General features: G+C 45.5%; 1 protein-coding gene across 1 annotated transcript in view; it reads right to left on the reverse strand.

Annotated features, from left to right (window-relative positions):
* Nucleotides 1–6,355: 6,355 nt before the first annotated feature.
* The window catches only part of TMEM260 (transmembrane protein 260), a gene marked incomplete at its 5' end in the record, with an annotated part of 61,250 nt that continues 53,042 nt past the window's right edge, over nucleotides 6,356–14,563 (reverse strand). The window contains 4 exons of the mRNA XM_019519888.1: nucleotides 6,356–6,680; nucleotides 8,408–8,498; nucleotides 9,830–9,883; nucleotides 11,985–12,161. Of these exons, the coding sequence (XP_019375433.1) occupies nucleotides 6,408–6,680; nucleotides 8,408–8,498; nucleotides 9,830–9,883; nucleotides 11,985–12,161 (595 nt within the window). The remainder of the gene's footprint in view (nucleotides 6,681–8,407; nucleotides 8,499–9,829; nucleotides 9,884–11,984; nucleotides 12,162–14,563) is intronic.

Below are 14,563 nucleotides of genomic sequence, written 5' to 3' on the forward strand. Positions count from 1 at the left end.
TTCCTAACAGCTGAACTGTTACAACTATTGACACTCTTCAAAAGGTTCCGCACTGAACTCCACCCAGGCTCTGCAGGCTCCAACGGGCATCCTCAAATCCAGAGAATAGAGGGGCAAGAGCTTCCTCTGTGTGATGCCAAAACCAACAAAGCCCCACGGATCAGGTAATGAAACTTCAGCTTTTCCCCCTTTGAGATTTATTTACTGGCAGCTGACGAGGGGCAAATTCAGCTCGAATTGTGTAGTCAAGGCCCTGTCAAGCCTTTAGAGGCACCCTTGTCTTGAAGCACCTTCATGACTGGCATTTCACTCAAAAGCCCCCGGCACTGGTCCTTAACAGCTTATGACATCACAAAGGACACTCCAGACAGATGCCTACATGGCATCCTGCAGCATTTTAAAAGAGAATTAGTGGTTTTAATTATGGTCGTAGTATGAAAGGGAACCATGCAAGCTCCACAGGAGACCTTTGATCAGACCCTTTTGCTAGTACAATGCCACGGAACTGTGACTATTCCTAGTAAGGGGCCTTTTCTTGCTGAATGACTCACCAGTGATCTTTGAATGCAGACAAGCTTCTAGCCCTCCCTCTTCATTAGTGAACATTTCTATACAGGGGCCTATATAGTGCTTGGAGTCTAGGAGCTATACAATTGGAGGGAAAAGAATCCCTACAGATTCTAGCCTCTACTTAGGAAGTGCTGAAGGACTCTGAGTGACTTTATTCATTAAAACAGGTTGCTATTAATTAACTGTCATAATAAAATAAAGAACTATTATTTGCATTTCTTAGTGTGCTCCCTTTAGTAATATGTATAAAAGATGCTTGTAACAAAAATGAATTTATTGGGTGGGGGGGAACTCCCCTGAAAAGTCTCCTTTTTTCGGGTTAGGCAGCAGGAGTCTAACTAATTATTAGGCCCAGTTCGGCAGGAGAACAAATAGAGGTAAAACACAAATATGAAAGTAATTAGGAAAATGCAAAACCCTGTTTACTTGGCAACTGATTCATGCAACTGAGACTAACGAAGAGCAAATCAGCTTTGCTTGTTTGATAAACTTAAGGGTGCCACCTAAGAGGAGCTGATAAAAAAAAATTAAAAACTTTGCCAGCGTCTCTCAGCACTGCTGGTTAGGCATGGAAAGTCATACAGCAATTCCTTCCGATAAAAAACACCAGAAGACATAACGTGAAAGGTTTTAGAAAAAGGCACTTTGAGACTATTTCTGCTTTCAATATTTTACCTTTGCAATTTTGTCATCATCAATGATAGGTTATAGCTGCAGTTGCACACAACCCACTGCCACCTTCACTCTATGTGTTAAGATAGTGGTGTTCTGGGTCAGCATATCCAACGATATCCAAATTAAGGCACGTACCTTTCTGTGGGAAAAATCATCTCTAACTTGCACTGCTCCCAACTAAAATATTTTATTTCCAGTATTTCAGTCGGATCACAGATCTTTGCACCTCTCTCCTTTCCCAGTAGATAGTAAATTTTACAAAAGCTTCCAATTATTTTAAGACTATGCAGCTAGAAAGAGGACATCTAATCGAGGCAGAACCTGACTAACTGTATTTGCCTGAATGGGTTTTCAATAATGTAGTTAACAAAAGCATTCAATAATTTGATGCCTAAATGCTTTCTGCTGCGCTGAAGGACTGATTATGAGAGAGGAGAGTGCTGGTATTCTTGTTCTAAAAGGCTGGTATGTAGGAATGTGTGATATTGTGTAGTTTCATGTGCACACTTACACAGCAATTGATAAAAATGAAGAGGGCACCATCAGCCTGAAATCTAGTCAATTAGTGCACAAGAGTTCAACATACATCTCTGCCTCCCCTCGTTTTCTGACATTTTAAAACAGTATATTCCTATTTTTTTAAATGTTCTTTTCTGCTGATGTCTTTTCTTATGTTGTTGCGCGGGGGATTTTCAGACAACAGATAAAGTCTGCTGTCAAATGCCCAAATACAAGAAACGAGGAAAAAAAACTTTTTTTCTCCAATTTTGTAATTTGTTGCACAACCAGCCAATAGGGAATTACAAAGAGAAAGGGGGTTTATTTGTTTGTTCATTAAAACCTTTATGGGTTGTCGTTCACCGTGTCAAAACACAGATCTACACTACGAAGAGATTTTGTTGCGGATGAGAAGTGAGGAAATATGTATGCATGTGAATGAACACACACACAATATACCTCTGAGGTGGCTCCCCCATGATAAACTGCAGAGCCACATGATAAATATGACATCTCCACCAGCTTCACCTGCACTCTGCTCACCAAGTCTAGGGACAAACATTCAAAAAGTCTGAGCCTGAATTGATTCAATCTTTGCAGGTTAGTCTAACGTGCAACGCTTGAACTGATTTGGAGGCGTTAGACAGTCCCTTTTCATTCCAGAATGCAGGCACATGCCTGCAGTGGCTCAGGCTAGAAGCCAGGGGGTGTTAGAGCAGACCTCCCTCCCCTTCTATAGTGCTGAACTGAGGTGGGGGGGCATGGCCAGGCCCCGCAGGACACTCTGATTCAGGAGGGGTTCCCCCCTCACTGGTCAGCAAGGGAGCCAGCAGGGATTTACACAGCATTGAGTTACACAGGGAGCATTTATCACCCCATCAGCAAACCATCTCTCATTAGTTCAAGCTCTTCTTAAGCAACTGTTTCCAAGGAAAGGAGGGACATCACCAGTTACCTGTTGATTAGCTCCAAAGAGCCCTAAGCCAACACTGTCCTGTCTGCCTTTGCCCTGTCTCCCACAGCACGGACTGTAGCCAGCATGTGGTCTGCTAGCTAATGCTGACAGGTGTCTCTGTAAGGCTGATGGGATGGGGGGATAGCAGGAGGAAGCCAGGCAGACACAGCTGTACATCTCTGCCAGAGCTGCAACCAGGGACCAAAGGGGAGGGGCCAGCCCAGCTTTCTGGAGCAGAAAGCCCAGCCCAGAGAGCATGCTGGGATGCTGAAGGACTCCGATTTAACATAAACCAGCAAGGGGTCTGGGATAGACATCGCATAAACCGGTTTGACCCAAATCAGTTAAGTCTGATACTACATTCAACCAGGTTTATCTCAACCGGTTTCAGCCATTTTCAAACTGGTTTACGTGCACTGAACATCTGTTCTGTTACAGGTTTAAACCAGTTTCTGATCACCAGTTTATGTCTAATGTCTGTCCCTAGCCTAAGGCATCTCCATCTCTGCTTGGTCTAACACATCAAATCCTCAGAGAAGCCTTCACAGTTGCCACCTAAATGCCTTTTCTTTCTCCCTCCCACCAAGATTCAAATCAGGTACAGCTTGTCTCTGCATAAACCTGCCAGGATTTTAATATGTGATGGGCCTGAAAAAACAGAAATGGAAACTTTGTATGATGGAAAGGTAAGACCCCAGCTTGGCAAGTAGGGTCCAACATGTGAGTGTGTGAAAATATGGTGATGCTACTTTAGAAAATGGATTTCTGAGCCCTACAGAGCTGGATTTATGATAAAAAAAAGTCTGTCTTGTGGAGTCAGGTTAAGGTCAAACTCTTTAACACCCTCAAAACAGTTCTGGTGGAACATATATGGCATCTATATTATAAATGGGGGATAAATCATAGGAAAGCAGGGTCCATTTTTGGCTACTTTGCGTCCATTTTTGTCTTGTTTAGATTTCCTTGGCTTGACATTGTTGAGAATGTCATGGCAAATAGTGTCAAAAGCCTTGCTACGGTCAAAGTAGATCACATCCAATGTGTTTCATACATCTACAGAGCCTGTCACGTTATCATAAAAAGAAATCAGGTGGGTCAGGCATGACTTACTCTTGGTGAATCAATGCCGACTGTTCCTGACCACCATGTTCTCCTCCAGGGGCTTCTCCTTTATCTTTACAGGTATTGAGATCAGACCAACTCGTCTGTAGTTCCGTGGATCCTGCTTCTTCCCTTCTTTGAGAGAGGCAATTTGACATTTTCTAATCGCCTGAGACCTCACCTGACCTCCATGAGTTCTCAAAGGGGATGGCAAATGGCTCTGAAATTACCTCAGCTATTTCCCTCAGGACCTTAGGGTGCATTCTGTCCAAACTGGCTAATTTGAAAGCATCTAGCTTCTCTAAGTAACCCCTTACCTGTTCTGCCATAACTCTAGGCTATTTAACTCCTTCCCTATCTTTGCTGCCACCAGTGCTTGTCATTGGTAGCTGCCCCCAATTTGTGAGAAGTAAAAAAGGCATTAAATACTTTAGTCTTCTCTGCATCATCCATAACTACTACATTTACTTGAATTTAAAGCAACCCTGAATTTAAGATGCCCCCCCCCCAATAATTTGGCTCTATATATGGAAAATTTCTAAGTTTGTTATAATTTCCCATGTATAGAATCTAATTATTGGAGGTTCATTTTTAATTCATCCCCACCCACTGCTGCAGGGGGGCAAGTAGTTAGGGGGCAGGTGGTATGGGGAGGTCAAGCTGCTAGCCCCCTGCTTGTGCCTGGCCCCCTACCACTTCTGGGCCCCCTATCCGTTCCCCCCCCCATGAGCTTTGGGCCCTCTCTTCTCCCCCTCCAGCCACAGCTCCCCACTTCCTCCCTCCCTCCCTTCTGTTCCCATTGAAGCCCGGGGCAGTGACCATAACCCCAGCCCAGCCCCTGTAGCAGCTGTGCATGCTGCGCTCCACCGCTTTGAGGCCAGGATGGGGCCGTGCTATGGCTATGGTCCCAATCCCAGATAGAGGCCAGAGCCCGAGCTACAGCAGCCACCTGCCCCCCCACCCCACTGCCCTCATACTGGATTTTAAGACAAGAGGTCTGTCCCTGGCCCACCCATGTTAAACAGGGGGAACCTCATCTTAGAATCAAATAAAAACAGTACATCGCCTTTTGCACTCCATAAGGAACCCATTTCTTTGGTCTTCCTCTTACTCTGGACATACTTGTAGAATCTCTTTTCATTGTCTTTTATGTGTCTTGCCAGTTGGATCTCAAACTGTGCCTTGCCCTTCCTAATTTTCTCTCTGCATGCCCATGCAATGATCTTATACTCTTCCTTAGTACTAGGACCAAGTGTCCATTTTTTGGAATGGAATACTCCTTTTTCAGTTTCGATTCAAAGAGATTGCCGTTTAGCAAGGTTGCTCTCCTGGTGCACTTCCCATTCTTGTCTCATCAAGATAGTTTGTTCCTGTTCTCTGAAGAGCCTCCTTAAAAGTACAGTCAGACAGCTTTCCCCACAGACTTACCTCCCAGGGGATCCTGCCCACTAATTCCTGAGTTTGCTAAAGTCTGCTTTTCTAAAGCCCAGTATCTTTATTCTACTGCTCTCCTTCCTTCCTTACCTTAGGATCTTGAACTTTTCTCATTTCGTGGTCAACATTTTTTTTTTTTTTTAAAACAACAGTATTTATTCTTATAATGTGTTTTCCCCCTTACACAAAATAGTTCTGGACACCAGAACTGTACATTTGGCAACCACAAATGGACAATGTTACACTTCTATCTAGACCCGTGGTTCTCAAGTGGGGTGCTGTGAAATCTACTCAGGGGATGCAGGCACTGCTGTAGGGGCCAGATGAAGCTGCTTTGCACACAGGGCTGTGGCATAACTCATGCTCCTCTTGCATTAGGGTTCTCCATTAACCCTAAATCAGGAAGAAGGGCCAGCTTCTGCAGTAGCCCTACTTGGTCTGCCCTACTCACACTCCTCCCAGAAACAGGTAGGACAGTTCCACCCGTCCTGTGCGCCTCTTTCTAGAAGACGCTATGCAGAGTTGGACTGCGAAGGCCTGCAGCATGAGCCGGTTCTCCAGTCTACAGTAGGGTTATCAGAGAATCTTATTGAAGCAAGAAACTACACGTGCCCCAGACTTTCCCAGTTTGGCTGCATACCAGGCAGGCAGGATAGTTTTACCCAGGGCAGTGGTGCACAGTTCAGAACCACCGAGGTAAGCTGAGACCATACGAATAGTGGTTCTCAACCATGCAAGCCACCACATTCAAAAGAGCTGTGGAGGGGTGCCTCGACTGAAAAAGGAGAGAACCACTGACTGAGACAATCACTTGGTTCCCACTGCTGCTAATTCCGTGTCTTTTAAAGAACTGTTTCATAGTTTCATAGATTTAGGGTCGGAAGGGACCTAGTAGATCTTCTAGCCCGACCCCCCACCAGGGCGGGAGAACAACAAAACCCTAAAAAGAAGAAACGGGACTCAAATGAGTCCAGCCAGGTAGGCATCCAGACTCTTCTTAAAGACCCCCAGGGTAGGGGCCAGCACCACTTCCCTTGGAAGTTGGTTCCAGCTCCTAGCCGCCCTAACTGTGAAGTAGTTTTTGCGCTGTTCTCATGTTGTTAAGAACAGATTTCATTTTTCACTCCCAATCTCAACGGTGTTAGCTTTTCAGACTTGGAGAGTCAAATGGGTTCTATCCAGCCTGGCGCTTCACATCTTTTTTCTTTTTCCTCAGCCCATGCAGCTCTTTCTTCAGGTGTTTTACAGCCTGCAAAATGTCCACCCGCTGGGGATCATCCTCTGTTTTTTCTGTATAGAGGAGGAAATGTTTCACAGTTTCAGAGAGCAACTCTTCAGGGTCGACATCTGTTTGATGCAGACGCAACATCCTTTCGCAAGCGATTGCGTAGTTTTTATGCCAATTGACTGGATGCTTTTTATGCGAGTTGACAATTTCCTTGTAGAGCTGTAGAAAGGAAAGAGAACAGTTTCCGTTTGTTTTTTTTTATATGACACTGCAAAAGCACAGTTACAAAAGATGGACACTATTATGATGGCCAAAATCTAGAATGGACCTTGTTTTGTTTATAATTTGGTCTAAGGTTTATGAAGCAATGCACAGAGTGCGAGTTGAAATTTCACCAAGTAGCAAAAATATCTCAAGCTACTAAAATTTGGCTAATTCTTTTTTTATGACAGTTGCAGATGATGGAGATACCCTCAGACTACAACTTTACACATTATCCTGAGAGAAGTGCTAGGTTATAAAAGATTTAACCGTTAGCGTATAAGGAAGATATCTACTCAATTGTTCATAAGGTCAGGAAAGCAGTCCAACTTCACTGGGGATTTAACCACGTGCATAGTTGAGAACACAGCTGAAGTGTGGGCTGCAACACTAACATGTACAAAGGAGGAAACTAGTAATTGTCTTAACCTAGTTTATGAGCAGGAAGAGGTGGTTAGCAGTGTTAGTTTGAAGTCAAGCAGAAGGCAAGGTAGATTTGCACCTTATATAGACTAACTAAATCAGGGATGTATAGCAAAAGCTTTCATGAACCCAAGCTCACTTCATCAGATTCATCATTTATGAAGTGAGCATAGGATTGCAAAGGCTCTACATCTTGATTTAGTTAGTCCATAAGGTGCAAGTCTACCCTGCCTTCCCCTTAGTTTATGAACATTTCTATCACAGAATGACATACAGTGGCACAATTACCCCTCATGGTATGTCTACTCTGGGTCTATGCTACTTCCACGGCACTCCTCAGTCATGCCAAACAGCATTACCCAACCAGAGGCATAGCTGAATAGTTCTACACCCCACGTAGCAGCGGTGCACAGGGGAACAGCAGCAGCAGCATCTGGGCTCCTGGTGGTGGCTGCTGTTTTTATGTGCTCCCTAAGTTGATACCTCGGGTTCATGCCACACTTGCTCCCCCTTCATTACCTTACTGGCTCCAAATCTACTCCCATCCCAGAAATGAAGCATTGCTGCTCTCAAGCAAGCTGGAGACAGAGATCTCAAAAGCAGTGGCTGAGGGCATCCTCCAGCTGGCTTCATTTGTAGGTTTGCTGTGTGGGGATCAGGAGCAGGGCTGTGCTTCTTACTGACCCTTGTCAGGAGCACCACTAAATTAGTACAGACCCACCCTTCACATCCTTGCTACCAAAAAGATGTGAATTAGAGACTGCAGATCGTGAGACAGAGAGAGAAGTGTAGTGCAAGTCACTTCTGGAGAGAATAATTTAGAAAGTTATATTTGCTGGTCCACTGGCTTGGCGTGGCTACACACTAATGTGGGAGACCAGCCTACCCAGCAAACCTCAGGATGACTGCTCTACTAGCACAGGTTTAGGAGCCAAGCACAGACAACATAATTCTAGAGAACAAGGTACTGACTGGCCAGCTGCTGGAATTGCCTGTCTTTACCGAGTGATTATCTACACAGATCACCCTGATTGCTGTGGGAAGCAAATAAAAGGGGGAAATGGGAATGAATACAACTCCTTAGCAGCCCCCTTTCACAATTGCCATGGATATAGTCTGGATGAACAAGGAGAAACACACACAGCACTTATCTTAGCAAGGTATGTGCAAGTGCCAAGGGCACTATTATGATGTCAAAACACTAGAGAGAGCTCAACATTTGCAAAAAATAAAAAGGAAAAAAGGTAACAAAAATCATTTACTTCGTAGGCAAACGTATAAAGTTGTGATTTTATATCTGCTGACACACTAGCTGCTTCTGCAAGGTCAAAGATGAAGAAGGCTGTTTTCATCCTGGAACACAATATAAACTTCATTAGCACTAGCATAAGACATTTTTTAACCAGAACGAGGCCACATCAGAGTCTCAGACAACTCTTTAACACTACAGAAAGCCCATGGTTACTGCAGAACCTTTTTTATATCCACCTGCTTTCTTACTCTGTAGCCAAACCCTCCTCCTCCTTCCTCAACACATTCCCAGCAAATTCTACTAGTGAAAGAAAAAATAGTGTATTTCTGCAGGATCGGATCAAGGGAATTTATTCAGATTGAACTGCATTGATGTTAGGGACGGTCCGGATGATGCAGAGCAATGCCCTTGCCAGCAAGCCTTCCTCAAGCCCAGTGGTTCTCAACTTTTTTAGACTCAAAACACCACTTGGTTGGTGCAAGGCACTCCTCAGGAAATACCAGCTCCATGGCTTTCACTCAATGTTTTAAGTACAGAAAAATAGTAGAGTAGTTTTTCAGTTGCAAACAACATAGACCACGAGAAGGCAGAATGGTTTTCACACTCTGGGTTCCTATTTGAAATATCTGGGTTTATCCAGTGAATCACTTCTGCACACCTAACAGTGCTAACATTGCATGGCACCCTGCAGCACCCCTACAGGGATCTCAAAGCACCCCAGGGTGCTATAGCCTGGCTGACAATCTCTGCTCCCTCCATTTTCCTTTGTTTACAACAGGAAATATAAAAGTCTGTGGCAAGGCTAAAACCATCTGAGGCACAGTCAATGACTGCCTACAGCACTGGAACTGCCTCTCCATTATGAAGTTATCAGCTCTTCAAAGCAAGTACTCCTGTTCCACACAGATCCATGCTAACATGTGTACCCAATAATTGTTTTTTCAAGATGACAGTCAAAGAGGGTTTGTCTCTTCTTTTACAGAATTATTCTTAAGTCTTTTTGTGCTAATCATTTTCTCTCTTAAAGCTCTGCTCTTTTATTAGCATTTTCCATACTGCAGGGCCTGAAAAGTTTTTTGGGGGGAGGGTGGGGGCAGAGGGCACTTGTGAATCACTGAAAGTTAACAGCAGTCTCCCTACTTCAGGCTCTGTCATGCCCCTCCATCCCCCACTCCAGCCACTGCAAATGAAGACAATCAGTGGCAACTAACACCGATGAGAATCAGCAATGAGGTAAAGCGCCGGTGGCAGCTGAAACAGAGCGAGGGAAGAGTGCCTGACTACTACAGAGGGACATAAACCCACAAGGTTTGGGAAATGCAGCTCTGCATAGCTATACGCTATGATTATGCTGACTACCACGACATGAATTTCCATGCCAGCAATTTGGCATCACTAACTGCAAGTTGCAGAGGAAAGGAAGGAACCTCACCTGGCTTGCCACATCTCTTCACTGGCGACAGCTTCCCATGAAGACGCATCAAATCTAAAAGGGAACAAAAATAAAAGTAAGTCGTCTGATCTACTGTACTGAATCCACCCTTGGTAGTCACACAGCCATTCTGCCATCTGCACAACCACCTAACCCAAGCTGCAAAGGGTATAAGCCACCAGGACAGAAGAAACCACTAAGGGACTTCAGGGGACAGGCAGCAAAGAAATCAGGAGGAATCTGCTCCTTCATAACTCATTTTCTAGCTCTACTTTTCTACATGTCTCACAGTAGAGTCTCCGAAGAGAAGCAACCTTCAGAGCTCTGTTCATAGGTCTCCTGGAGTCGGCTGATTTGGCCTTAATGCTCTTTGACCCATGTGAACGGGGGGGAAAGAGACCAAGTTTTAGAGCTAAGCCCCTGGTATTTAGCTGCCAGGGGGTCAAACTATTGTATGAATTGTACTTTAATACCACAGCTCTGAAAAAAGTAGTGCTCATATCTTTTTTTTTGGATGTAGGATCACACGTCCTTTTAAAAGCCCATGGAAATCTTTAAAAATCCAACTATGTTGTTTAAGGGCTGGAGAAGGAAGCTTGAGATTCAGCAACGCACTTAAGGGACCACTTAAGTGCACTGTTATTGAGCAAGGGACTACAGCATCTTTCTTAAATCTCATGGACCTTGCTGGCATTTGGGGAAGTGTTTTAGTGGTCCACAGAACACAGATAGCCTTAGTGCATATGCTATTTTTTTTGCTGAATCATAGCTTCAGTGCTCATAGCAATATCTGGAAAAAGCATAAAAACTGCTTTGTATGAATCTCTACACAGCTCTGTTAGTGCCCCTCAACTCCGGCTTAAAGCGCCAACAAATGTCCAGGTCGGAAACACCTTCCTAGTAGGGCTGTGCGAAACAGCACCGTTTCGTTTTGACTTCCGTTTTGCTGTTTCTAAGGGACAGTGTTTCATTTCATCATTTAATTGCGTTACAAAGCACTGTTCTGTTTCAATTCATTGAAACTGTTTTGCTGTTTTGACGTTTCTTCCAAAGGCTATAATGGGGAATCATGAAAATACCAAAAACTTTGTCATTTCTTCCCTGATTCAGATGAAGATTGCACGGAAGGTACCCCTTCTGGGAGCATGAAGCCTGCCAAGTTTCAAGGAGACACATGCAGAGGTTTCTGGGAAACTGCACCACAAACTGTTCAAAGCAGAACTCATGACACTTGCAGTGGCAACCCCCTCATCCGATGTGCAGATCTGGGGGCCTGCACCCCTGGGACAGCTGCGGGGCTGTGACTAACTCCTGCTGGGGGTGCGGGCCCCCAGATCTGCGTGTGGGATGAAAGGAGGTTGCCGCTGTCACCTGGGACTGGTGCTGGGTGCACCCCACGCCCAGCGCCAAGAAGATTGCTGCTGCTGCTGGTCCCAGGACGCAGTGGCAGCCTCCTGTCATCTGGTGCACAGATCCAGGGGCCCACACCCCCAGGAGGGCTGCGGGGCTTTGCCAGACTCCTCCTAGGGATGCAGGCCCCTGGATCTGCACACTGGATGAGAGGAGGCTAGAAGATCTACTAGGTCCCTTCCGACCCTAAATCTATGAAACTATGAGGCTGCCGCTGCCACCTGGGACCAATGCTGAAGCCAAGTAAGCCCGGCTTCAAAACTTGGAAACATTTCAAAGCACCCTCATTTCATTTCTAAGCCATTTCAAAGCTTTTTGTTTCATTTCGAATTTGCTGTTTTGAGCTCAAAACGCATAGAAACAGCTTCAAAATGAAACATCCCGCAAAATTTCACACAGCCCTACTCGCTAGCCCTAATCATTCCTGTGACCCCAAGTGCGAGCCTCACGTAGAAACACTATTGATGATAGTGAGCAATGCCAAACTGCACCGATTCTATGGTAGAGAAAGACTAGGATGACTTTGCTAAGCCAGTTTGCACTCGTGACCTCTGCACTTTTTGAGCCTGGCTCTCTGGAGGCAAACAGCTACATGCATTCACACTGCACACACAGCTCCTCCATCAGGTATGCTGGCGGCAGAAGAACAATTAATAAGGGGGGGTGGGGAAACTCCCAGTGGAGTTCTTCATGATTTAAGAACCTAATGAAGATAAACCTGACAGGTAGCAGCTGGGCATCATACCTTCCATAATCTTCAGTCCAGTTATAGATGCTCCTTGTAAGATTAATCCACTCTGCTGGGTTAAAAACAGTTTTTGTAGAAACCAATTTGTCACAGGCTCCCCACGGCCAAAGCGAATAGCTTTTTTTCCAGGTCGAGTCTCCCTCATGAAGCCCTATACAGACGAACACTTTCTTCCTAGGGTAGTCAGAGAGAGCAAGCATTAGCCATGCGACAGACCTTCACTGGCAGTCACAGTCGGGGAGCAGAACGACCACGTGTGCCATACCTCTTTGGATAAGACCAGAGGAAGAAAATTAAAGAGGAAGAAATGAAAATGGAGTTCAAGGAACATGTGTTACTTGAAACTAATAAGGGGGGTGGAGGGGGATGACACAGAGGGATGACAACTGTTACTTGTCTCAGGAGATAATGGCTCCCCTGCCTGGCAGCTGTTCATACCTGCGGTGGCTGTGAAAGGCAGTTTGTGGAGAGGTTTCTAATGGCAGCTGCAGTGGCAAGCAACTCACTGAGCAGTCTTTGGGGATGTGTGATGGGGTCCCCTTGGCTGATCAAGTGGGAGAAGGGGCCTTTCTGCGAGGTTCTTCAAACACGCTCACCCGTATAAGTGATGGGGGGGGAAATAGTGTTTTGATTCCCTGCTTTATGGCAAGGAAGAGGGAGATTTCTAGTTTCTTGGGGGAGAAGTAGGACTCCTGCCTCCCTCCTGGCATTCAGCATGCCCCAGTATGCCGGGGTCAGGCAGGAGGGCACTGGTGAAGAGCTGGGCAAGCATGGACTCCCAATACGCTGTGGAGGGTAGCTCAGCCCATCTTCTCTCTGCCTGGCCTGTGGAAGAGGCTGGCAAGGAAAGGTAGATGAAGGGAGTTCATGGAAGTCTGCACTCCACATCCATCTCAACTACTTAATAAGGTGCATCTCTACTCTGCCTTCTGCCTGCCTTCAGACTAACACAGCTAACTACCTCTCCGCAGAGGGAAGGTAGAGCCGCTGCAGGAACAATATGGAGCATGTCCGTCCCCACAACTCTCAACATATGTCCTTGCACCCACTGTTGGGTACAGGAGGAGAGAGACTGACTCAGCATCAGCAAAGACTGTGAAGAAGGGGCTGGGCCAAAGCAGAGGCAAAGACTACCTTATCCCCATTTTGCTGCCAGTGTTGTGGGCCCAGAGTCCACTCTTCCCATTCCCATTGGTCCTCCAAGTCCTTCCCACCACCCTGCAATCCCTAACTTCTGCCAACAGAGCCAAACCCATTAAAAACAGCAGACCAATGTTAAAACACACTTTGAAATTTAAAAAAAGGAGTACTGCCAGACAAAAATCTTTAATGAAGATTTAAGGTTAATGGCTCAGTATGCCTATCCATGAACAGGGAAGAGTAGTACAGGAGCTCTCATTATATGTTAGCAGTTAAATAACGTGGTCACAACCACACACGTAACTGCTGTCAGAGCTGGGATGACAACTGAGAGTTCCTTGTTCCCAGCCCTGTGATCAGGCCACTACATCTCCTCGTTTCAGCCACTGAACACTGAAACAAGGAGACAGTGGTTGTACACCCAGCGCTACACTGTGCAACCTGGGACAACAATTACATGGGTATTTCACCATCACCTCTACACTGAAGGCCCATAGTTACCATGGGGCTCACTGGCAAGACCATCTCATTTTCAATTTCTCTGGGTTAATCTGCACAACAGTGATGCTGGAGCTGATGGGCACCTATACACATGCAGAGAGTCTGCTCTGATATGCTGTAATTACAATGCGTCAGAGCAGACTCGATCAATTGAGTCTGCTGGACTGTGGTAATTACCACTGTGCTCCAGCAGACTCCAACATCACATGTATTAGTGTTCCTGTGCTGAAAAATGGCGGTGGGGGCACTTTAACTAAAGTTCGTTCAATGAGCTTTAATTAAAGCATCCCTGCTGCCATTTTTCAGCGGGAGGACACTGATACACATGATGCTCCAGGCGGTTCAATTGGAGCGGCTCTCAGAGCCGCTCTAATTAAAGCATCCCCCACCTGCCTCCCAGAGCACGCCAATAAATGCCCCATGGTTCCAGCCTGTACAGCACCTCCTGGATGGCTAAATTTTGGGTGTTCTGAAACATAACAAGAATGCTCTCCTGTGCACTTGGCCAGTTGGGTACTAGCATGCCATGGTCCAGAAGCACATTTTCTCCTGACCACTCTTGGCAACCATCTCAATGCCTGAAAACCCTGAGACATTCAGCCTGGCTCATCTAAATACAGATGCTATTCTTATTCATGTGAGTATCTAATCCTTTCTCCACTCTTCCTAAGCTATTTTTGTACGATGATTATTCCTGAAACACATTCATTCTATGCTAATCAGGTGGCCACAGTGTTCACGAAGGGGAAACTACAATGGTTAGTTTTCCACCTGCAACAATTTCAAGTACATAGGAACTTTGTTTTATTTCTTTATTTAATGAACTGCACCAACATCATGTCGCTCTTCTTTGTGAATCACTTTTTTTTTTTTCCTTACACTGGGGGGGGGGGGGGGGAAAAAAAACTTTTCATCTGGGTGGGTTTTTTTTTGTA

The sequence above is a fragment of the Gavialis gangeticus genome, unplaced genomic scaffold (assembly GCF_001723915.1).
Source record: "Gavialis gangeticus isolate Ggan-Ray unplaced genomic scaffold, GavGan_comp1, whole genome shotgun sequence".
NCBI lineage: Eukaryota > Metazoa > Chordata > Crocodylia > Gavialidae > Gavialis > Gavialis gangeticus.